The sequence below is a fragment of the Perna viridis genome, chromosome 5 (assembly GCF_037379345.1).
Source record: "Perna viridis isolate PV_CMFRI_1.1 ecotype Kerala chromosome 5, ASM3737934v1, whole genome shotgun sequence".
NCBI lineage: Eukaryota > Metazoa > Mollusca > Bivalvia > Mytilida > Mytilidae > Perna > Perna viridis.
The window spans coordinates 48,516,200-48,542,990 of record NC_142449.1 but is presented as its reverse complement, the minus strand read 5'-3'; the positions used below and the strand labels follow the sequence as shown (position 1 = coordinate 48,542,990).

The 26,791-nt window shown below is 32.6% G+C and overlaps 1 protein-coding gene across 9 annotated transcripts in view; it reads right to left on the bottom strand.

Moving 5' to 3' along the window:
* LOC148618049 (GATOR2 complex protein WDR59-like) overlaps positions 1-26,791 on the bottom strand; it is a 37,582-nt gene that overhangs the window by 9,561 nt on the left and 1,230 nt on the right. For 3 of the 9 annotated variants that reach the window (XR_015922617.1, XM_088585898.1, XM_088585899.1), the window contains exons 2-23: positions 24,545-24,594; positions 22,905-23,040; positions 22,148-22,233; positions 21,764-21,844; positions 21,318-21,355; positions 19,677-19,765; positions 18,864-18,980; positions 17,745-17,822; positions 15,675-15,834; positions 15,281-15,360; positions 14,787-15,011; positions 13,588-13,752; positions 12,094-12,183; positions 11,677-11,818; positions 11,330-11,399; positions 10,899-11,055; positions 10,260-10,414; positions 9,032-9,113; positions 8,333-8,445; positions 7,777-7,924; positions 6,399-6,453; positions 4,335-4,389 (exon numbers count right to left, since the gene is read on the bottom strand). Coding sequence is in view for 8 of the 9 variants with exons in the window: in XM_088585898.1 (XP_088442024.1) it covers positions 4,335-4,389; positions 6,399-6,453; positions 7,777-7,924; positions 8,333-8,445; positions 9,032-9,113; positions 10,260-10,414; positions 10,899-11,055; positions 11,330-11,399; positions 11,677-11,818; positions 12,094-12,183; positions 13,588-13,752; positions 14,787-15,011; positions 15,281-15,360; positions 15,675-15,834; positions 17,745-17,822; positions 18,864-18,980; positions 19,677-19,765; positions 21,318-21,355; positions 21,764-21,844; positions 22,148-22,233; positions 22,905-23,040; positions 24,545-24,594 (2,372 nt within the window). In the remaining variant the exon portion in view is untranslated. The remainder of the gene's footprint in view (positions 1-4,334; positions 4,390-6,398; positions 6,454-7,776; positions 7,925-8,332; positions 8,446-9,031; positions 9,114-10,259; positions 10,415-10,898; positions 11,056-11,329; positions 11,400-11,676; positions 11,819-12,093; positions 12,184-13,587; positions 13,753-14,786; positions 15,012-15,280; positions 15,361-15,674; positions 15,835-17,744; positions 17,823-18,863; positions 18,981-19,676; positions 19,766-21,317; positions 21,356-21,763; positions 21,845-22,147; positions 22,234-22,904; positions 23,041-24,544; positions 24,595-26,791) is intronic. The other 6 variants (XM_088585896.1, XM_088585891.1, XM_088585893.1 and 3 more) reach the window with 2 other exon arrangements.

Sequence of the window (26,791 nt, the reverse complement as noted above, 5' to 3'; positions counted from 1 at the left end):
AACCCAATAAAGACCTGCGCTTAAAGTGCATGATACACCTGCTGCCCTTTTAACTTGCCCTTATGCTTTTAATGAATTTATATGATCAACTAGAAATACTGTGAGCCCTGTCCAAATACCCTCCCCACCCCCACAAAAAAAAGTAAATAAAAAATGCACAAAAAATTAGCACTATCAAAGCTACCTCAAGTTTAACTAAGTTTGTTGTATTGATTTTTCACCCATACATTTCTATCTTGTTTGAAACACACTTTTCTGACTGTTACCAAGTACCTTATATATTATTTTAGTTGATTATCATAACAAATGGTCTGTTTTAAACGATTTTTCAACGAACAAAATTTCCTCGGCCATTTCTGGCTTTTTTTTAAAGAGTAAAACTTAATAATACGGAAACATAAAATTTGACATTTATACAAATCGGAAGGGAGCTTACTTCAACAGATATGAATAATTCACCAAAGTTTCATAAAAGTTAGTGAAAGTCTTTTTGAGTAATTGTACGAAAACTTCAAAATCTCCCTTTTTTTTAAGGAAAAAAATTCATAACACAGAAACGAAAAATCTGAAATTTATAAAAATCAAAAGGGAACTTATGTCAATAGATATAAACAATGCACAAAAGTTTCATAAAAGTTGGTTTAAGTGTTTTTGAATAATTGTGCGAAAACTTGAAAATCCCCCTTTTTTTAAGGAAAAAAATTTGTAACACGGAAACGAAAAATCTGAAATTTATAAAAATCGAAAGGGATTTTACATCAATAGATATGAACAATTAACCAAAGTTTCATAAAAGTTGGTGAAAGTGTTTTTGAGTTACATGTATTGTCCGAAGGGTGGACGACGGACGGACTAATGAACAGATGGACAATGGTATACCATAATATGTCCCGTCTTTGATGGGCTTATAAAAACAAATGAAAAACAAAAGAAAAAAAGAAGCCAACAAAACTGTTTAAATCACTAACATTTATTGTTAAAAGAAACTTATATTGAATTCACTCCTATCAATACCAACAAAACTTTAGTCAAAATGTGAAAGACAAAAATGATTTCTTATGAAATGTATTTATAAAAGGTTATAATACACGTATTTAACACAATATGGAAACTAATGTTAATACGTTAAAAAAAAGTTGTATTATAACAGAAATAAAGATTAAATATCAATCAGTGAAAATAAAGCAAACCTATTACATAGTATTGAAATATTACTATTACGCATGTAAATAAATACACTTGTTATTAAATACACATGCAAATAAATACATGTTATCAAATATATGTGTAAATAAATGCACATGTTATCAAATACACATGTAAATAAATACACAGGTAAATAAAATACAAATGCACACTTAAAATGAATTTTTAAGTTGTACCAGCAACCCCTATTCTAACTAAAAGGTTTCTACTTAAATCTACATATACATTTTTAAAAATTTTAATAAAATACCCTGAATCCAAAATATTTATTTTTGAGAATGTGCATCATAAAATAAATATAAACGATGTGTCATGTCGATTTGACCCAATATAAAAAGCTTCAATACAAAATTATTTCTGACACACAAACAGACAGACACAAAAATGCATTGCAAATTTGTGTCATGGAGGGTGAAAGGGAAATAATGGAACAAACCAATTTTAGAGAGTTTACTGCTGAAATCATAAAGTACCACAATTTTTTTGTCTTATACCATTCATTAAGTATCAAATAGCAGGGATATTCTATACTAAAGACAACATGTGAGGACATCATTATCTAGGCAAAATATCTGGCCTTCATACTTCGCATCATGTCATTAAAGAATCTCATACATCATACAACAGCAATATAGTGAAAGTTTTCTATCAACAAAGAACTACGAACAGACAAACTGAGAGATAGCATAATTTGATAGGAGTGACATTTCTCTACAAGTTTACAACATTCAGAATAAAACAGCAGACCAACATAGGCACCAGAAAAATCTTGAATACATCGCTGGAATATGATCTAACATGCTGGATATCTATAGCCTCATTTTCATTTCAGGTTGACCAATAACAGTGTACTATATCAATTAAATATTGCGTAAAGATATTTTGAAGTTAATAATAAAAAAAAACATAAATTAAAACACAGCACACTTTGACATCCATTACTAATCTAATCTAATACTGCTACAGGTGTTCCAGTATGTCACCATGAAGATCTAACAAAAACTTTCTAAATGTCCGAAAAATTTTAAAATGTCCTAAGTACAAAATAACCTTGTCAACAGTACCAAAACTCCTAAGTGAACTGTGAGCAAAGTTCCATAGGTCATAGCCTTTGCCTTGATCCACTCCTACGAAACATTTAAGGAAACCTTAAAATCATTCACGTGAAAAAAAAACAAAATTGGAAAAAATTGTGAAAGTTTCTTTAAATTCAATTCAGCAATTTCACAAGAGTTGAGGTTTAAAAATGAGGTTTGAAAATGAACTAACAGCATGACCACTCAATACCTACTGTTAGTTAATTTCTATTAAGACATATAATTCCAAAACATTTTAGTAATTTTTAATTTTCATAAGTGAGGTGAAAAGACAGACAGACCAATAAAACAATACAATAATATGCTGGGTCAAAATAAAGGCATAAAAACTGTAGAGGCAACCTGAAAGATAGGTCACCACTATAAAGCAAACATAAGTATAATTAGGTCAACTTTGCCTGGTGATGCAGGTCAATTAAAGGTCAAATGTCATTTTTGTCTTCATACAAAAGGAAAAGTGACTGTTTTGACATTAGTCCTTTTAGTGTGTTGTGTTAGATCTTCAAAACTTCAAACAACCTGGAGCGATGTGAGATTTTAATTTGATTGACTATAGAAGGTAAAGAAAGAGGTGATATGTTCACACTGATGGTGAAAGTTTCCTGACTTAAAGACTGGTTCTTTGCTTTCATCTCAACTCTTTTACAAGCACATTATGCTGATTAAAAATAATAAATGGCACAGGGTTACACTAAAATGTAACAAGTACATCAAGGTAAGAAGAGACTAAAAGAGATTTCTGGTGATGAGACTAATTTTGATTCTGATATATACACATGATCAATTGCAATCATTTTTAAAGCATATGGAGACATTTATGAGGAACAAAACTTAAAAGTGTCATTTTTTTTGCAATTTATCCACATAAAATATATTCTATCACATGAAATATATACAACTTTTGTTGAAGAATCAATACCAATGACATTTAATCCAAATGTCACTTATACTTGTTTTTCGGGAGTTTTTTCTTCAATAATATGCCCAAGTTTTTTTATTTGGTTCTTACGTTGGTCCACACATGTATAAAAAAACAAATGTTTTCCTTTGTATTAAAAATATGACATACATATGTTGCAATTTCCTGTGTACAATTGTAACTACTAAAAGTTACACTTGGAGTGTACCCTTATCCACTAACAAAATGCATTAATCTAAACAATATAGCCCAATACTTAATAGCGAACTTCAATTAAAAAAACAATTTTCCAAAAAAGTAAAATATTTCAATGTCAAAAAAACCTATAAAAAGAAATGATAAAACCATTTTGAACCTGTTTTCAAATTCTGAAAGCAAAAAGAGTGAAGCTGCAAAAGCAAGTGTAAATGAACATGTAAATAACAGAGGTAAAAGGTGTCTGATCCAAAGATTAGACAATACTTTAGAAATGACATAATTCATAGAAAATGTTTGAATTACAGGACTCAAAAGACAAATATGGAAGAAATATAAAACAACAATAACTGTGAGCCATTTTTAAGTATTGCACTACATCAAATCTTGCCTATTTAGAACTTGACGTTATTACTCCAAATCCAGTCCACTGGTAGTTATGAAGGTATTATCCTTTGACCTTACATTAAAAGGGGCTGGTTAAGGCATTATAGTTTAACACAGATTTTGTACCATAATACCTCCTTGTCTTGTTACATTTCTTTTTTAATTTGGTTTTGAAAAAATGTAATAGTTCAGTTACCATGGATTTTTTATTACTTTTTTTTGTCAAGACCTTCCAGAGCTTATAGACTTTTTGAAGTGATATTCTCTAGGAGTATTTATTATTTTGTATTTAGTTAATATGCTGTTGCATGTGTTGCATTTCACCAAATCTCATTCTTTTTGCTTTAATTTGCTTTTGCATTTACAATTCAAGCAAAGAATCAGTCTATTGGGTCATGGTCAACCTGTTAATGTAATGCTCCATAGGGACACCAAATGAAAAGTAAAATCAAAAGCAACAAAATGTTTGACAGACATTCTAAGCTAGTAGTTATAATCAGCCATTGTTTAGTTTTTTAACACAGACTTACTCTGCAAGCCCTTCACAAGGTTGGACATGGACGATATCGTATGATATGGGTTGTACTGAAGAAAGAAATAGGGACAAAAATGTATCAGTAACACTATCTAATACATCTAGAGTAATTTAATCCACTAACCCACAGTCTTACTCAGTCATTTTGATGCCGGAGAGGAGTTGTTTAGGTGGAGTATTAGATAAGAGTATATTGTGTCATCTGCCCATCAAAAAATGTCTAATTCTTAACATTTTATTTCAACATAGCACTGATAGTAATAATACCACTTTTACAGTGGTAGATCCAAAAGGGGTCTACAGGTTGAAGCCCAAACCCCTTCTTTTGTTGAAAATTTGTTATTTTTTGCCAAATTTAGGCAAAAATGACCAAAAAAAGGTAGCCTGGATCCCACCTCTTCAACATCTCTTGATCAAAAACTGGAAAAAATGACCTTATATGCAATATAGCAAATTTTCTGTGATAGAGGTAAATTTGTTTCTCAGCAACCATAGAAAGTAAACCATATAAAAGATGGACTATTCTTTATACCTAAGGTAAATTACTTTTTTTCTAATTTCTACTTTATGATTTTATTAATAACAATATGAAATTTTACATCCTCATGTTTCAGATGTCATGTGGATCAAAACAAATCAGATAAGATTGAGTTTTTTTTTTTATTATGACTTGTAACTATCCAAAGCACCAAATCAAAATTTATCAATTTAAGACACTAACAAACCAAATGGAGAAAAAATATTTTCATAGAGAAGAGACTTTTTTCAAGCTTTAACTCTGCATAACATGTTTTAACAAGCAAAACACAGTCAGAAACATGCTTAGGCAACTCATTAGTTCCATATGTAAAAGCACTAGCAGTTCAAAGTGCAAAGTTCAGACTGAAGATTAGCATAAATTCAATCAAATGCTCATTTCACTAAGGTAAGAAAGTGCACAAGAGAAGTAATATTCCTCATTAGAATAGAAGATTGCAACTTAAAGGCATCAAAATGACTGTGTAGAATGTTATGGATCTAAAGAACAAAGACTGCATCTCCTCAGTCCAATCATAAACAAATATACCTAATTATATGAAATCTTAATTATGGCAATTTCATCAACATTAAAAAAGTTTCTGGGAAAAATAAGCTTAATTGTAGTATGTGCTTCAAATTGTAAGCAGATACAGTTTAAAACACCAAAAAATTACTCCTAAAACCCAGGAAATATTTACTCAGAATACATAAAATGGTTTCGTAACCATTAATCTGTATGTGCTTTAGATCCATTTTTCCCAAACCAATTAACACCTCCTATATCATATACATATAACCAGGGTAACATAACATTTTTCTGAAAAATCAACTTCTCAACAGATCTGTGTCCCGACAAAATCATCTTAAATTTGTGGGCATAACTCCCATTGAGAAGCTGACATTAAAGAAATGTATCTCTGATCTGAAACAAATGTACAAAGATTAGGGAATGTGCTGATTTTCCATGCAATTAAGTTATACGCACATGGAGAACCAAATTTAACCAATGGACTATTACCAATTAAATTAACATGGTGAGGATTAGTTTTCTCCCTTTTTCTATACACTTAGTGATTAAATTCTACTATAGTCAATTAAAAATATTTATTGTAATTTACCTGAATTTTATATAAATGTTTAAAACAAACTCAGTTCAAACTTTTAGAATCTGTACTAAAGAACTAGAAATTACAGTGCATACAGTGATGATATTCAGGGATGAACTAAGGAGATTTTAACTTTCTATCATTTAATTCACTTTAATTAATTGACATTTAAATCAGTGTCTAATAGAAAGTTTATCTCAATTGTCCAGTTAATTACCTTAAGGGGGACTAACTCTATCCCATGAATATCATCACTGCATGTGCTGTAAGTTCAACAAAAACATAATGAATTTTTTTTATGTAGACCTGAGTATTATAACTTAACAGCCCAAATGCCGATGCCAAATTATGTTAACCATGCTTGTATTACCATTTATATAATTTTAGTGGAGAAAAATAATCCTATTCAATACTTCCCGATGTGCATGACTTACGTAACACATTCCATCCGCTGTCCGTGCTACTTCCAAGAGAATAACTAGCCTCACTCTAGGAAATAGATATGAAGCACAAACATCGTTGACTTAATATTATGTGCACTTAAATGTGCACTAGAAATAACACAATATTAAAATGTTTGACATATGGTTATGTTTCTTCTTATGTGAAACAAATCGTTACCTTTTGAGAGTGAAACATGATTGATGAAGTAAAATGATAAGAACAAAATTGAAAAAAAAATATAAATAAAGTAAATGAAAAACTAATAATATGTTAGCGAAGCTCACTAAAGAAAACCCGTTCCCAACCCCAGTAATCAAATTGTCAAAATATAAACAAGGTCATCCATCAGGTCAGAAATAAATCACATGATGTGGCATACCTATTTACAAGTTACAGTAAAAATTCAGGTGGCTGTGATAGGTAGTTGCAGGGAAAATTATAAAGAAAAAGTTGTGAACAAACAAACAGATGGACAGACATCATGATCACTATTGCAAAGCTAGGGTATAATAGAGAATGTTCTTTTTTAACTATGGTTAACCAAAGCTTGGCAAGTTGCAAGAAGCTCTGTGTTCAGCTTCAGAAAAATATATATTATGTTCCATAGTTCAATTTTAGGTTGGAATACCACAGACTTTAAGATTTAAAATCACTCCTCCTAATACAAAAACTGAGACTAGATTATACCCAAGTCATATCAAAGACTTTAAAGTTGGTAAATGACGATTCTCCACCAAGCACATGTCAAAGATGTGATACAGTATTATAGCTAAGTCATATCAAAGACTTGAAAGTTGGTAACTGCTGATTCTCCACCAAGCATGCATCAAAGACATGATACAGTAATGACTGTTGGGCTCTGAACCAGACTAGCGATTGGACTGACATATCTTCCTGTGAGGCTGTATGGAGTGACATATCTTTCTGTAAGTCTGTTTGTTTCTGAGAGTTATTACATTGTAGTACAGCATTTCATTCTAGTAGAGGAGTATGTTTTAATTGATTGAACATTCTCAGAATGAAATATCAATGGATGTTAAACTATAATCAATCAATCATTCATATTAATCACCAAAAATAATTAATACTTCAGATGTAAAAAAACAACAACAAAAAAGTTTCCCATATTCTTGAAAGTAATTGTTATTTAAGTCACCAGTCATTAAATCTGAAAATGATAAGCGTATGTTTTAATCAGCATGAAATGTTATCTTGTTTCCAACTAAAAACATTTTTGTGTCATAATATGTAATTTTTTAAGTTTTTTTTGTAATCACAGTCATCATGTCATATCTTATGCAGATTTGTTCCATTTTTGTGAAATAGACTTTCATAAATCAAGATCTTTATGTTGCCATGACAACTTACATTAGATGGAGCAGCATATTCAACAGAGACAGACTGTTGTGGTTTCGGTGGTGGACTAATGGATATTTCTTTCTCCTGTTTATTCCAGAAAACACAGCACAGCATTGCTAAAGTCTGGACATCTCTTAACTTTATATAAAACTGCATTCTAAAAATGTATAGCATTTTGTTCAATCATATGAAAAGTACAGGTAACATGTTTAAATAATTGTTGACCATCATAAGCAAAATGTCATTGACTAATGTGCTTGAGCTGGCACAGCGATAATGGAATAATGAATAAGTAAACAAAAAATGATACCGTGAAAGTACAAAACTAGAAATTGATAATGGACAGTACACAAAAGTGCTTACAACATATATCCCATCTCCATAAAGCCACAAACCAAATTTAAAATCAATCCATTCATTAGGAGTTGAGTAATTGAAACAAAATTTGGAGAGAGGGAATCAGGATAAGACAAATTGACTTCACTATATCACCCAATCTTCGAGTTAAATTACAATATTACTCCATGATCTCCTTTCAAATGTACCTCTGTAAATGATTACTTACAATGACTGTAGAAGTTTTCTACCAAATGGATGACTTCCCCAGGGTGGATCATCATTAGGGTCATTTGATGGCTTAAGTCTTTTGTCTGCCATTAATGTAACCAAAGACCATAACTGATAAAACACAAAAATGTGTCTAAAGAATGACATGAAGCACTGCAAGTTCTGAAGACAGTTTAAATTTCCAATATCCAGATCTTATTGAGAAATGTTCTGTCTCTTAGATGAAGATAATAAGACAAGGATTTCTATAATATAATCAATATATCTTCTGTATTGTTTTTAAGCAACTTTACCCTTTGGCGATTTTGTGATGCCTGTTTACATTGCAATATACCATAAAACCATTAAGTGTAAGGGAAGCAGAAGGTACAGCATGCTTTAAAATCTGGTTTCATCCATCAGAAATGTCTGTACCAAGTCAGTACAGTATTTTGCCTTGATATTGCCATTTTTTATATGGACTTTCCATCTTTTGACTAATGCCTAGAGTTTCCCTATCAGTTCAGTAATTTTGTTAATTTCCTTTAAAGCATTTTTCGGAATATTTAAAAGGTTTAGTTACTTATATTTATTTACTTGCAAAATGTGCACATTTCAAATTCTTTTTCTTAAAAATTCAATGGAAAATCACCTTTCTTCTTCACTAACAGAAATTAATACAAATTATCTTAATATATATCATGAAAAGTAATTCTACCTGTACCAGATCCTTCCTGTTTACAGTGGCAGCCATGCTGGCATTGTGTTTACACATAGTTGATATATCTGAGGGATTAATTCTGCAATAAATACATGTAACATAAGTTTCAGGCAGACTTTGTAGTAAGATCATACGGTGAAAGTGCTTTTAAATTGTATGCTTTAAGACGTTAAAGCCACAAGCTATTTAAAATTTTTGGTATGCAAAAATATAGTATCCTCATTCAACAGTACCTGTATGGAATTCACTTACTAAATTGACACCATAGGGGAGAAGTTCAGAATTCATCTAAAGAACCCTATATATACCCATGGATAATGTCTATGTGTGCACATCAAACATGGTCAATTCTTAACACCTTATAAGTAGAATCCAAAACCAGTAGGCCATTTCACAAAAAAAAAGTGTTTCTTACAGACTTTTTTAAGAGGGCTAAGGGACCCTGCACTTTTTTATGTGATTTATAAGCACCGAGCCTCTTTTTTTGTCAATTTTCCCTAAATACATGTAGATGTTAATGCTTGCACAATTTGCCTTTAAGTTTGCCTCTAACATGCTAGACCACACTTTTCTGATCTGGATTACCCTATCAGTGTCAGTCCGTGTGAGAATCAGACAGTCGGTGAAATATGGTAGAAAAAAAATATCATTTTGATAGTGTAATTGGACCATTTGCACCATCAGAATCAAGGATAATAGACAAGATTTTCCATATCATGCTGGACCATTGAGTTACAAATTCATTGAAATGCACTGAAAGGGAACATTTCAAGGGCAATAACTCTGTCTAAAACCCCATTTTTCTAAGATTCTATTGAAAAAATTCTGCACAAACCCAGTGATGCAGAGATCAAATAATGGTCTTTTCAAATAGAGAAAGTATCCTTGAGTGATATTATATTGTCAGATCGATGGGTTTTTGACATCCATGTTTCTGATTTTTCCAATTTTGCCTGATTCTTACTAACACTTACACTTAAAAGGTGCAGTGAATGCAAAGAAAGTCGTAAGTGTAAAACTAGTAAGTAATGATGCCAAAATAGATAGGACATCATTACAATAGAAAAATTGCACCATGAAATTTTGTTTTGTTTCACACATGTAATATGCATGTAATATGCATGTAAAACATGCACAAAGTGAAAAGTGCAATTTTTCCTGTGCACCTAAGACCAATTTTACACTTTTAACTTTTCAGAAAATCCCCACACATCTTAATACCTACATATAATTTTCTCCCAGACATTTGTGCATTGCTAGTAATCTACTACAATCGTATATCTTCACTGGAGCAATGGATGGTTTCTTTGTATCCAGCTCTCTGCTATCTGATTGTGATTTCTTACTCAAGTGTCGGTACTTGTTTTTCATACTTCCTTTCTAAAAAATTAAAATCAATCAACAACAAAAAATTTGGGAAAACAGTGATTTAAGGTATGATAAACAGCTAAAGCAGATTATACTGGTTAGTTTGTCACAAAAATATTCATTTTTCATGGTGTATAAGTTTTCCCTATTTTCATACTGGACAGAAAAATGTGAAAAATAGAACCCATGAAATTGATTTTAACACTACTGTTTAGGTACTCATTTTTTGCATTTACCAATATTGACACCTGCTATTATGTTCACTTTCAAGAATCTGCAAAAATTACTAACCATGAAAATTACTACCTTTACAGTACATGGATTTTGTCATCCTATAATTAAGAAATGATTCATTGGCAAACAATTGAAAACAAAAGGCTTCCTTCTATCATCATAAACATTCTATCAAAATATCATAACAATCCCTCAACACATTTTGGATTTAAGGTACAAAAATGACTTGATATTATATCAAACACTAATTCCCTTTACTTACATGTTGGCTATGGAAATAATAGTCACTAATTTTAACATCCATTGTACTTGTAGGAGGACTTCTAGAGAAAGCAGCAAAGTTGTAAGGTACTGGAACTGTTGTATGGGATGGTCGTAACTTGTTCTTCTGAACTAAATTGTTCAAATCAGACATTGCTCTGAAGTTAAAAAAAAACATTGTGAATTAGCAAAAATAAATCCCTTATGGTTGGTTAACACTACTACCAAAATTAATCATTGTCATGGAAACAGCTTTCAAATTTTACCACACGCCAACTTAGGTCTTATTTTCTACAGTCGAATAAAAGGACAGAAGTTACAATAACCAACTCAAGTAAAATTTTATCAATCATTTAAACAATATTGTATGAAAAGCTGATACAATTTTAAACAATATCCTTCTTTATATACAGCAAAGATTATGCAACTTACTTAGGAGTAGAATCAGATGCCAGGTGCCCCTTTTGAGCCTCTTTTGACCTTCCAAATATGACTAAATAGCCTGAAACATAATCAATCACTCTGAATCATGATATCATACCTACTTAGAACTATTGCCAATAAATACAATATTTTAGGCAATATGATTTTTGGCTTTGCCCATGAGGGACAAAGCTACTTACGCTAAATAAACATTGACTTTGCTGATTATGCAACCACGAAAACCTTTCAATATCTCTAATTACCAGTACATAGAACATTGGGAGACCTTTTCATTGATAACAATGTTAACTTTGCAACACGAAAAATGCCATTTTATGTAAATACAGGCAAACTACCTGAGCAACAGAACCTTGCTCCACTAGTCCTTGGAAATGGCACATTAGCATCTTGTCTATAACTAATCCTAGGGACTGGTGGATAATAGAAACTTGGGAAGGCAGGAAGAGATTCTGTGTCAGGAGTTATCCTGTCTTCTGACTGAAAAAAAAAGTGTTTTTAAATGTGGTGAATATACTTTTGAAAAGAATGTGATATTATTATTGGTGTAGTAATCCCTGGTCAACCAATCACTTTATCACACATAAAATAGTTTATGTTACGCTACCATGTTAAAAGTGACCTTTTTTTTTATATAAATTTCAGCTCTGTTTATTGAACAGTACTGTATTTTTACATGGATAAGGTTCTCAGGACTTGTACTTACAGGCTAACTATCAAGTGTGGCAGAAAAGGCTCTCAGGACTTGTACTTACAGGCATGCTATCCAGTGTGGCAGAAAAGGCTCTCAGGAGAGGTTCCAGTGAATTTCTCTTCGAATGTTTGCTAGCAGTGTCTCTTAGCACCTGTAACATTCACTAAAACTATATGGCATACTATGACATACGTAACAAATATACTATAATGTAACAAAATGTACACATAAGTACATTCATTCCTATCTCTGATGCAAAATTTGTTGTAATATACAATTTCACATTGACACTTACAGGGTATCAATTCCATGAATGACTGCCTAAAATCTTAGGCATGTACAAACAAAGTATAAGAGTTTAAATTGCAATTTTCATCAATTTATTTGACACTTAGATTCGAATGTAGATAACTATCTTGTACAGATTTAAAGGGCTCAATTTAATGGTTCCAAATTAATTAATTTGTGACAGACCAGTTATCACCTGATTCTATAGTACTCTACAAGGCACAACAATAGGGAAAGTACAATCTCATAGACTAACCTATAGCAGTCTTGGTACAGCTTTTTTGTTACTCATTGATGACTCAAAAAGACCAAACATAGGAACATCATACACAGGAAAAATTGCAACAAATGTTTTGAAAACACCTGAAAAACATATATTTCTCATATGTTTTTCATATGTTTAGGAACACCATGAAAAACATATTAATTCATTACTTTCAAATTACCTCTTGACAAAAGGGTAAATAAAAATCAAATGGTTAATATAAGTAAGACTTAATGTATGAAAATGGTTTTCATATAATTTAGAAAAAAATCTATTGTTTCCATGTTATTTTACACGCACAAAAACATAAAACATATGTTGCAATTTTTCAGGTGTAGTAATATTACGCTACTGTTCAGGGAACTAGACTAATCTTTAGCATCCTTTAACGGCTTAAATGACTCAATCAGACAAAATCTAGGCACATCATAGAAAGACTATGGTACTGTTCAGGGAACTAGATTAATCTTTAGCAGCCTTTAATGGCCATTCTGTTACTCAATGATGATTTAATCAGACCAAACATAAGAACATCATAGTCTTACTACAGTCTGTTCAGAGAACTAGACAAACCTTCAGCAGCCTTGGTACAGTCATTCTATTACTCATTGATGACTCAATCAGACCAAACTTAAGAACATCATAGTCTTACTACAGTCTGTTCAGAGAACTAGACAAACCTTCAGCAGCCTTGGTACAGTCATTCTATTACTCATTGATGACTCAATCAGACCAAACATAAGAACATCATAGTCTTACTACAGTCTGTTCAGAGAACTAGACAAACCTTCAGCAGCCTTGGTACAGTCATTCTATTACTCATTGATGACTCAATCAGACCAAACATAAGAACATCATAGTCTTACTACAGTCTGTTCAGAGAACTAGACAAACCTTCAGCAGCCTTGGTACAGTCATTCTATTACTCATTGATGACTCAATCAGAGTAAACATAGGAATATCATAGTAAGACTATGGTACTATTCAGATAACTAAACTAACCTTTAGCAGCCTTGGTACAGCCATTCTGTTACTCATTGATGACTCAATCAGAGTAAATGAAGGAACATCATAGTTAGGGTACTGCTCAGGGAATCTAATTATCATCCTCAAACTTTCTGTTCCACATATACCAGTAACTGTACAAGTTCTCTCTTCGTGGTTGAGCTAATATAAACAAATTTAAATGACAAGTTTTCGATACTGAAAACGTATTAGCTTTGAGGTTGCCAATTTTAGCAGAGTCTGTGCGATGATACATAATCAATTTCATGGTTTGAAAAAAAAAGTTAGTGTTACATTGTGTTAAAAATAATTTGGTTGGAACTATTTTTCATGCTTTTCTGCCCACCATGAAAATAGCACTTCTTATGTAATCTCACATGATATAACAATCTCCCTATTTAGTGATAAAATTCTTAAGTTCTAAAATGAAAAACTAGAAAATTGTGAGAAAAGCTCACTTTATGATACCCCTGCTCCCGTCCCTAGAAACCATATAGGAAGTCCCAAAAGTCATTCAGATGGAACAGAATAGGAGGTGTACAATGGCATTATGTGATAGAGAAAGTGAAAGTTTCATCAAATTATTATCTGTCAAAATTTAAAATTTTTTGAAACCTTTTTGTTTCAAAATTGCCAAATTTTACACTCACCAAAATAACCCGCTATATGGTATTAGACAAAAGCTCTCTTTCAAGGTGGAGTAGAGAAACTAATTTTTTCCTAGGGAGACAAAGATAAAGAATTTTTGTTATTTTTATCCTTTAAACTGTTAAGAGACTTTCCATGTATAAACCAGGAAGTTCCCATAGTATGGATGGCATGTGCATGGTAAATTTTATCCCACTGAATTTTTCATTACTATGTATATCTGTATCAAATGTACATCAAATAATGCCAAGATTTATTTAAATAGACAATGAATGACTAAGAAAATGATTTTAAAGTTCCCCAAGAAAGCAACCAAATTTGTTCAAAATAAGAGTTCAATTAATTTCTATGCTTTCTATGTAATTTATTTCTCTTAAACCAACAGCTTTGAGAGAAGATGCATTTGCAATATGAAATGGATGATAATTTTTTTAAAACAAAATTTGCCATGTGCCACCCACTGCCTGGTTTTTGCCAGCTTTTTGCATGGACCGGTCTTAAGAAGAATAGAGTACCCAAACATTTCAAATAAATTTTAAAATACTTACTTCTTCAACCCTGACATTCTCAAATGCTACATTGACCATGTTAAACTCCTGCTTCAGTGAGCGTGGTCTCTGTCCCGGGTATACTTCAGGGCTAGCTGACATCTGTCTGGAAGAGTCTCCATTTTCCTGGTCCTTAGGAAGACTTGATCCAGTAGAATCAAAGGGAAGAGAAGAGCTTTCATTCTCTGATGAATCACTGATGTCACCAACATCATGCCCACATAGCTGTAATTCACACATGATCAAATCATAAGTTCAAATACCAATCAAAATGTAACTTTCAAACTTTTAAGGAAATCCACAAATTCAAAAATACAATACTTTTCAATATAGTTCAACAAAACTTTTTTTTGACTATTTCATTTACTTCCTAACCTTAGACACAATTCTTTTTAGTATTTTTATCATAAATGTTACTTTCTGAAAGAGTTGACAATATTATTGACCTTATTCTTTATATAATGGTAAACTTGTACTTAATACAAACTCCATACCTTTTGTATATTCTGACTAATTTTCCATATCCTTAAACTTTGATCCTTAGACCATGTGACTAGTTGATAATCTTTTTGTCCTAAGCAACACATGTCAAAACACATTTACACTTTTTAGAATTTGAATTCTATTATATTTTCCTTTACAGATATTTTCGATATGTAATTAAACATAATAACTAGAGATGTTAAACTTAGTACAAGATGTGTACTTTTTAACTTTAGGTACTTGTGTGATACATAATCCTAAAACTAATCCCATCCCTATAGGCTGAGGCATGATTATAGACAATAAAGTAATGAAAACAATATATATCATTGAAATACTCTTCCATTTATTCAAACCCTAACAACCACAATGTAACCATAATGCTCAAAAAGACCAGGATGATACCTTCAGCTTGTCTCCTCCACTCAAACTCTAGAATGACATCTTGATGTCCAACAAATCTATGTATGTATGCATTACAGTTCTCGTAATTCCATAAATACAGGGAGTTCTCTCCCCTCCTAAGTTGTGGCACTACTGCAGTTATTAATCCATGTCCAAAGGGCTGAAAAACATAATAATATGTAATATTAAGTAATGGTATATGATGTGATATTATTATAGATAATTACAGCGTTACATTGCTACAAGGTTGAAGTCATCATTACAGAAGTTTTATGGTCATCATCATGCACTAATGGATCATTTTGGTGTATCCATCTGCACCATGAAAACTGATTTGTTCATTGTGTCATAGTTTTCTTCCCTTCCTCTTTTGTCCACCCCAGACTTGACTTTTTATGAGCAACTCGGTGGATGTAACTAGAAAAGCAGAGAACGCTTACCCTACCGGTGCACCTGGTCCATGCTCCCAGTTTTCAGTGGAGTCCCAGTTATTTACTTTTGTTTCTTTGTATGTATTATTTTGTTTATTTCATGTGTCTATTTTACCTGTCTATTTTTATCACTGCATTGCATTCTTTTGATTTCAACTAGAATCTTGGCTCCCTTTATTACTGATTCTAATATGATGTACTTCAAAGCTCTTCAGACCACAGCCATGGTAAAAAAGTGATAAGCACATGACCAACATTTCATGCAACAAATTAAAAAATATGAAGAAACTAGTCCTATTAGAATTGAAATAAATTTATAAATAATTTATCATTGTTTTAATATGGGATGCCCATTAATGTCTTAATGCGACATAAATGGCAAGCCTGTGGGAAAGCAACAATAAAATTGGAGTTTCCATAATTTATTTCTTAAGTGTAAGTGTTTGTAAGAATCAGGCAAAATGGGAAAAAATCAGAAACATGCAGGTCAAAACCCCACCAATCTGACAATAAAATATCGCTCAAGAATGCTTTCTCTCTTTGATCACTGGATTTGTTCAGAAATTTCTCGATAGAATCTTAGAAAAATAAGGTTTTTGACAGAGTTATCTACCCTTGAAATTTTCATTTTAAGTGAATTTCAATGAAATCGTAACTCAATGGTCCATCATGATATGGAAATTCTTGTCTGTTTTCATTGATTCTGATGGTGAAAATAGTCAAATTAAACTATTGAAATGGTAGGTTTTTCAAATCATGTTTCACCCACTGCCTAATTCTTACAGAGACTGACATTTAATTAAACCTATCCATGGTACAATGAAACCTGTCTAAACCAAACCACCTTTGGATTTTAGAATTGTTTTGGTTTAGACAGGTTTTTGGCTTAAAGCAGTTAAAAAAAACCATTTAAAATGATGTAAAGGACTTTAAACAGTATTTGGTTTAGACAGGTTGTCCTAACTCAATTGAGCATTATCAAATAAATAAATTGTTTATTATAGTGACATGTGATATTTGTACATCAACTAAGAAATATTCAGATTTATAACACCCGGCCCTTTGGATCTATAAGTCACTTTAACTAGTATATCAAATAGATCAAATCAGTTAACAGCAAAAACATTCTAGTTACTATTATTTACATAAAGAAAAAGTTTTCTCTTGATAATCACTTGTGATATGAATATAGCAGTCTGTTTAGGATGCTGATGTAATAAAAATTTCAACTGTTCAACATTTGAAAGCACAAAAAAATTGTTAATGCTACCAAAGAAATGAAGTTGGAGTTTGTTGTAAAATATGCAGTTCAATAAAAAAAATGGCATTCACTCTCCAACAAGTTTGCTGAACAGTGAAGGTTGAATAGTGTCCATGGTTGTATTTATTGATTAACTTCATAATGACTTGTTACATCTCTCTAGATGAATATCTACTGCATGAAGTAACATCACAAAAATAAATCAATGTAAAAATTCCAAGAACAGAATACTTTGTATGTCAGGGACACTGACAGACAGACTGAAAATTTATATGATGAAACTCCCAGGATGGGCACAACAGCACATATATAGTAGTTTAAAAAAGTCTCTTTGACAATGAATTACAGCAAAAATTCCTGTTTTGGGGTTGTACTTACTGTATATCTGGCTCTCCATACGGGTGATCCTGATGTTATTATGCCTTTACTTTGTCTGGGATTGGAAGAATCCCAAAACTGAAAAAAGTCAAAGGAACTTGCTTAAAAAATAACAATCAAAAGAAACATGTATCATCTTTTTTTTTATTTTTGGTCTTTAAAGAAAAATGTTACAATAATATTTGACATGTTATGTGACATTTAATGAAACCTAGCCAGGTTGTTGGTTAAGTGGGTAATGAAACCTAGCCAGGTTGTTGGTTAAGTGGGTAATGAAACCTAGCCAGGGTGTTGAAGGTTAAGTGGGTAATTTTCGCTGTGTGTTACTTTTGGTGTATTGTAGTGGTTTGTATAAAAAACACCAAAATATGTTCCACAAAATATTTCTATCTGGCTTGAGTACTTAGTGCACCATCAAAATTAAAAACGCAAAATTGTTCCTACACCTTTTTGCACCAAATTATACACAGCCCCTTGGGTACATGTATGCACCTGAAAAATCAAAACCTAAATATGGTGGATTACAAAAGTTCTAAATATAACTGGAGAACTAAAAAAGGAATTGCGCTAAAAATCAAACCACATTTGGATTTTATAGTACAAAGCATTGCAAAGTTTAAATAAAAGTATCACAATAAGAGAAATAAAAATGTTCAAAACACAAGTTTCAAACTACTAATAGGACTGATTATCATATAGATAGCAGTGATTTACCCGATGTCCCCAGTGTAATTTTTTTCGATAATTCACACTGTGAAATAAATTTGGTAATTTCACTCTGGCGCTTTTCTCCTGCCAAAATGTCACAACACAAATATCAATCCGCTGTTCACAAAATTTTAAATTTATGTTGAAAATAACAATGAATAATGGAGGAAATCTATATAATAAATAGGATAATCAATTGGTTATTGTGGATAACCAAAATATAATCACTCGTGCCAAGAACGCATTAAGATTTAATTTGTGCGTGGAACAAGTTCCGCACACTCGTTAAATCTAGGCGTCCTTCGGCACTCATGATCATATTTTGGTTATTCACTCTTTCCAATTAATTATCCTATCATTATTGAAACGGCCATATGAGAATGAATAAAAGAAAGAAGTGTGAAGACTTACCTTGACTGTACCATCTTGACTTGATGTAGCAAAATAATTCTCATTTTCTGGGCTCCAGTCCAAACCATGGATCTTTGACAAATGTGCTGCTATGTACTGTAGAGGTTGTTTACCCTTCTATAAATTAGAATCCGAGAAAAATTTTGTTGAAGTAACCTCTTTAACACTTAAACTAAAACAATGCTAAAAAGTGTCATTTGTAATACAATAACAAAAGTTGCTCTATTATCATGTTTTTACCTAAAATCTCATAGAAAACATGGAATAAATGGCAACCTATCAATCATGACTAGTAGTCTTCCTACTGAATTTCATGAAGAACCATTCAGTAAAAATAAACAAAAGTTTCTTTATGCAAAAGTATCCTATTTGTACAGACAAGAACACAATTGCCATGTAGTTTAATATAAGCATTGACATATATGTGTAAGTATTTGAAAGAATCAGGCAAATGGGGAAAATCAGAAACATGCATGTTAAAACCCCACCGATCTAACAATGTAATATATCACACAATGATACTTTCTCTATTTGAAAAGACCATTATTTGATCTCTGCATCACTAGCTTTTCTCAGAAATTTTTCAACAGAATGTTTGAAAAATGAGGCTTTTGAAAAAGTTATCTGCCCTTGAAATGTACATTTTCAGTGCATTTTAATGAAATTGTAACTCCATGGCCCAGCATGATATGGAAATCTTGTCTGTTTGATTCTGATGCTGCAAATAGTCAATTACACTATCAAAATGATGGTTTTTTTCACACCATGTTTCACCTGCCTGATACTTACAAGGACTGACACTTAATATATTACCCTTGGATCCCAAAGCCTGACATCTCCTTCATGGGTTGTAGCAAACAAATTGTTGGATATTTTGTTCCATTTAACCTGGGACGCACCAGCTACAAAGAAAGACAAATGTATATAATCATCAACACAATAAAAAACTGTTCCCTAAATACACACTGTTATAAGATATTTGAGTGTACATACTAACAACAGCAGGCTAATAGCTCAATGTAGATTGATTATTGATTATGACTGATTGCTCTGGTCTCACTAACCACTTCCGGGTCAAATGGCCACCCCTATGTAGTACCAAAAACACACTGAACCTAGACATATGCATTGTAAGTGCATTATTTATGTGTATTCTGATTAAAAGTAGTCCAAATAAAGCTGAGAATGTGTACTTTAAAATCATATTTGTAATTTAATACAAAAGTGTATGAGTATTGTTTATAAGTGTCGTCTGAATATAGCTGAAATATTGCTGCTCGGACGTTAAACCCCAACAAACAAACAAACAAGTTTACATGTGTAATTTGCCTTCATGCTGTCAGTTAGCAGAAAAGGTAAAAATGTGGATTTTCAGAATTATTTATTCAAGTAAATTTTGTGAAGAATTTCTACAATCATCGTACCATTAGCATAATGATTTTAAAAGTCTTATTTTCCAAGCTTCAAAATGGTATGCAACTTTAAGACATCAATTGTGCTGGAAATTCACAGTGAAATTTTGAAAATTACTTTTTTAACATGTAAAGTAATGGAAATATTAGAAGTGATTAGTGAGACCTCTGCAATACCCTATGGCAGATATTTCATTCATTTCAGGATGAAAATGTTTGACCAATTGAACAGACCCTACTTTGTACAAGTCTGACATCCTGAGATGGATCTTTAATGTGCAACATAAGCGAGAGCCAGTATTCCAATCTTATTTAATACCTATACATAGGGTTTTGTTGTGCTGTCACGATAGGATTGTGTGCAATACACAGCCAATATTTCCACATATGAGAATCATATGGTTTATAACAAATGAAACAAACATGGTTTGATAATCATATGTTGTATTTCTCCTTTTTGGAGTCATCCAACAGAAATTAAAATATGTCATGCACACCTACATATAATACCCAACCTTCCTATAAAATTTCATCAAAATCCCTTGAGAAGTTGAACTGCACTTACAATATTTTACCATGTAAAACCCTTAATTTGGATTATCTCTTTCTGGAATCCTTGGACAGTAATCATATTCCTTCATGCACATTTACATATTATACCTAACCTTCCTGTAAACTTTCATCAAAATCCCTTGAGAAGTTTAGGAGTTGTGCTTACAAGGTTTTATCATGAAAAATATGAGGTTTTAACATGTAAAACCCTTAATTTGGATTATCTCCCTTTGGTAACCTCCAACAGTAATTATACTCCTTTATACATATCTACATATCATACCCAAATTTCCTATAACCTTTCATCAAAATCCCTAGAACAGTTTAGGAGGAGTTGCGCTTATGGTGTTTTAACATGTAAAACCCTTAATTTGGATTATCTCCCTTTAGAGTCCTCCAACAGTAATAAAGAAATGTGGACAGACGAACAAATGGGATAATTCTTATATACCCCTCAAACTTAGTTAGCAGGGGGTATGAACAAACTTACCAACTGTCTGAAAGGAATAACAAGGTTTCTTGGGATCTCTGTAAAGGTAAAGAGATCATAATAAATTTGACAGAAACAAAATGATCGAGTATACCATTGCCTCAGTCTTCCAGAAGTAAGTAAGACTGATGGCAATGACAGGCAAATCTGAGTTGGTACTTCAAATTAAGACAAAATGTTAAACAAACAGTTCTGGAATCAAGCATCTAAAATGTATATTGCTTGGTCCAATGATCAGAATCTTCAAAGGGGTTTGACATACCAGACAACAGTATTTGCTTCCAATGAGCAGTTGGTCTGTTAAGCTATCATGTTTAATACTTAGTTCAAAATGTTGCAAAAGCTCAAAGCAGAGGATGTGAGAAAATATCATTTTCATTTTGAGCTTTCCAATGGAAATCTAAGATTAAAAACAATACTACAACACTTCATAAATATACATCTACCTTATATCCCACAGGTGTGTATAAGAATCTACTGAACATGATGCTATGATGTTCACATCAAAGGGAGACCAATCTAAATCACTAAAAAAATAAAAATCATTAATGACTAGAATATGCTCCGGATAGATTGTACCCCAAATTGTATGACATTGTTTCAAATTTGTATGAGATTGTTTCAAATTTTAGCATGTCATTTTTTTTTACCCTGCAATCTGCTAAACTCTGTCCCTGTTTCAAAAGATTTGTTTATTGGTTGTCATGTCCTTATTTAATGTATTATTAATTAACTATACACTGAAAATATCATACCACTACATTTAATAAATCTTAATTTTATTGTTTTATAAAGTTCAAGAGTTGAAACCTATCATTCCTTAGAAATACCTGACTGTCCTTGAATGACCTTTCAAAGAACATTTTTGCTGGAGACTTCCATCAGCCCATGACAACAAATCAACTCTTTGATTACACTGAAAAAAAAAAGTATTTTCTTGGCATAAAAAACATCCAAAACTCCAAATTTCTTGTCGAGTTTAGGTCAAACTTTGGCCATGAAAAACATCAAAACTAAGATAAATGTATAAATTGTTTATAGGTCTTCCTCATCATGGCGCTGTGCTTTCAGACAAATTATGATGAACAGTATTCAGTAGATGTGAGAAAGCTAATAAAGCTAATCTGAAGTCTGTCAAGACATTGGCAAAATTCCAGTAAAATTTGGTTGGTCCAGTAAAAACTGTTGATTAGCTGGATCAAAAGTCCAGTAAGTAATATGAAATTATTATATGTAACATTAAAATAATGTACTTGGAACATTATCTTTGGACAAGTGAATTCAAGACATGAACTAGAACGAATGTCCAACAATGGCTAAAACATCTGCTAGACTTGGACAAACATAAGGTGAGGAGGAATTTGATTTTTTTTATTTTTTCATATTTTACAAAACATTCTAGTCATTATCAACCTATGTCTGCATATATGGCTTTAAAAATCACTTCACAATGTGCACCTAATCTCTTTATGATATGATCTATTATTAATGGAGACAAAATAATCAAAACAAACCTTAACCAGTGACAAACAAAAAGATCAAAATTATACACACCCCTTTCTTGATAGGGAATAATATTGAACTTACCGCAGTTGCAAACAAATCACTACAAACTGATTCAGGATGCCATTGTACACAGCTGACATCAAATTTACTCTGCCTTGTCAACCGTGTCACTTTCTCAAAGGTGTTGTCCAAATCTACCAGAGTCAGTACTTTCCGTCTATAATATCACGATAAATAAATATATTCAAAAGCCAAGAATAAAAAAATAGTTGATGGTACAATGTTAAAACCTTTTGAGACAACTATTCAAGGCAAATTTGATGTTTTTAAACAAAATCAGAACAAGAATAATGAAAAGGTATAACTGTGCTGGTTTCAGTTTTAGTCGTTTGTCAAAATTGTGTTAGTTTGTGGGTCTTGAATAAATTAATATAATTTGAGTATCTTTGTTTGTAATGGACATTTTTAAATTGACTTTTTTTAAAATTCCCGACAATGACTTTGTCTTTCAAAATTTTGAGCAAAGGGAAGTAACCTTCCAACCTGACAGACTGGTTTACTGTCCATATGAAAAACTACTATTTAAGGTGAAAATCAAGAAAACCATAAAAAATAGGTAAGTTGAAACCCAAAATAGTTCTCCCACTGTAATAATTTGATATATGTACATGTAGGTTGCTGAAAATTCTTTTAACTAAAAATGATCAAAAATGAACAAAACAAAGAGTAAACTGTTTATTGTATATTAATATTCTTTGATTTTTATTAGTTTTTAGTTTTTCTCTTGATCCTGCTTTTTCATACAATGAAATCCTAATTTTTGGTAACACTTCAAACACATACAATAACATCTTTCTAAAGTTTCCAAATGATGTAACCATGAAAGCCTAGAGTGTTATAAAAACCCACAGTGCTGGTAGTGTTCACTACTATTGCTCTAAATAATATGCAGTAACGCCTGTCTTAACTGAACCAGAAATATGTCTTAAATGGATATCTTCCAGGGCCAGACCTAGATACTTTGAAAAGGGGGTGCCAGCCGAGGTTCCACCAAAATAGGTGGGGTGCAAGGACATACATGTAATTTGCCATTTTTTGTCAATTTTACACAGGAAAATGACAAATTTTCCTATAAAAATGGGGTGCCAACCCCCTGCACACCACCTCCCTCTGGAACTATCACTGTCTTTTGATAGCCCTTTGTTTCAGCTTCAATGCACATTGAACCTATGTTGACTGAACACCCAGCCTTAACTAAACAAAACTGTCAGTCCAGAAGGGGTTTGGTTAAGACATGATTCAGTGTACAATATTTCTTCAAACATACCTAGCAAGAACAGCCAATTGACCAGTACAATCAAATTTTTCCAGCAAGAACAGCCAATTGACCAGTACAATCAAATTTTTCCAGCAAGAACAGCCAATTGACCAATGCAATCAAACTGACCCAACAAGAACAGCCAATTGACCAATGCAATCAACCTAACCCAGCAAGAACAGCCAATTGACCAGTACAATCTCACTTGCACCAAACAGCCCACCTAGTACATTCAAAATGATCTAGCAAGAACAGCTTAGCCACCAGCACTTTCAAACTCACCCCAAGAGAACAGCCCAGTGACCAGCGTAGTCAAAACTAACCCTGCAAGAACAGCCTAGCCTCCAATAGTTTCAAACTCACTCCCTGAGAACAGCCCAGCAACAAGTACAGTCAAACTTACCCTGCAAGAACAGCCCAGCGACCAGTACAGTCAACAGCCATTGCACTAGCCTTAAATTAAAAATAATTCATTCTGTTAATAATTACATATTGAGCTTTACTCATTGAGAAGATTTATATAGAACATAAACCTGCATGCACATACAAAGTGCTCTATCAAAAATACAATATCATAGAAATTTAATATCACAGCTAAGTAATCATCTGCCTTCTGATTTTACAGCCCTCAGTTAAAGTCCAAAGCTATAGGCCTTAAAAGAACAAAGGAAAACATATTTTTTTAAGGTCACAGTTTGACAAGATGACTTTCTTAAAATAACTAAGTCTAAAAGTTAACTGAAACATGAAGATAAAGAAAAATGATAAATCATTGTGTAAGTTGAAGCAAGATCATGATAAGAACAAAGAACATGATATTCATGATCCAGTTACAAAGACTTGTTACCTTTGGAACAGCATACTAGCAGACACGTAATTTTTCACTGGTAATATGAAATATTCTGTTAAAACCTGGTTTTCAAAATCTTGTCTGCTCTGTTCCAAATGAAAAGTAACAAGCTCCACCTACTCCCATCTTGAACCACTTCACATATACTATGATTCAAAATGTCAACAAAGTAGGTTCTCTCCTTAAAAATGATGTAAACTTTAATAAAAATTGTAATTTTTGTAGCAAATATGGTATCAGCAAACAGGGAAATGATTCTATAATCGAACTACATATGTAGGTAGGTATGATATGCACAGTTTCAACTTGAAACTCGTTAGAAACAGATAAAGGGCAGTACTCCATGGTACCCCTGAATCTCCAACTTTTTGTATGACACATTGTTCTGACCCCAACCTGACATATCAATATCCAAATGAAAAAGAGGAGGTTTGCAGGGTAAGAGGAAATTTGCAATAATTATTTATGTATATATGTGAGTATTTGGCGTATTTGCTCATATGACAATAAACACTAACAAATGTCTAGATGAACTCCGTGATCATTTGTTATCGAGGATTTGAATGTGCTAACAACATTAGCCGAAATGATCTCCTCAAGTACAAATCCAAGAAAAAGAACAAAAGGGTTCCTTTTGTGCTGACTTATAATCAAGCCATTGCGAAACTCTCGCAGTTACTTTATTCGAATTGGGAAACCATTCAAAAACATCCAAAGTCTTTCCTAAGGCACCTCTTCTGGCATTCCCTAGACCTAGGAGTCTAGAGAGTTGATCCAATGGAGCAGTGAAACGAATAGTGTCGTCACATTCTGAGACGTTTATATAATATTAATTTGTTGTGACATGCATCATTTATTTGATTCTCTATCCTACATAATAACACCTAGATGAACTGTCCCATACTACCATACAATGTGTACTAAGTTACAGCCCTAGATTAATCCTACGAGGAATGACCCGGCCAGCGAAAGCTTTATTTTTATATAGCCTAGCTGGCCAAGTGATCTAGGGCGCTGGACTTTGTGCAGGCGGTGTTGCCATAGATGACACAGCGGTACGAGTTTGAGTTCTGCGTAGGGAACGACCAAAAATTTGCATTGCAAATTTGACAGTTCTAAAATCGTTGGGAATTTTTCAGACTTTTCTATGATAATTTTATCCTCCTTGTATCAATTTGATCTGATGGAGCAGTGTAGCGAATTGAGTCGTCACATTCTGAGATGTAGTATAATATTAATTTGTTGTGACATGCATCATTAATTTGATCCTCTATCCTACATAATAACACCTAGATGAACTGTCCCATACTACCATACATCCTGCACTAAGTTACAACCCTAGATTAATCCTACGAGGAGTAATGACCCGGCCTGCGAAAGTTATATTTTTACATAGCCTAGCTAGGCGAGTGGTCTAGGGTGCTGGACTTCGTACAGGCGATGTGGCCATATATGTCACAACGGTACGAGTTTGAGTTCCGCAGAGGGAACGACCATAAATTTGTTTCACAAATTTGACAGTTTTTACATCATTGGGAATTTTTCAGACCTTTCTATGCTTATTTTATCTTCCTTGTATCAATCTGATCCGATGGAGCAGTGTAGCGAATAGTCGTTACATTCTGATACAGGGAAGATAATGTAAGCAAAGAAGGGTCTGAAAAATTCCCAATTATGTTAGAACTCAAACTTGTATTGCTGTGACATCTACGGCAACACCGCCTACACAAAGTCAAGCGCCCTAGACCACTCGGCCAGCTAGACTATATAAAAATATAACTTTCGCAGGCCGGGTCATTC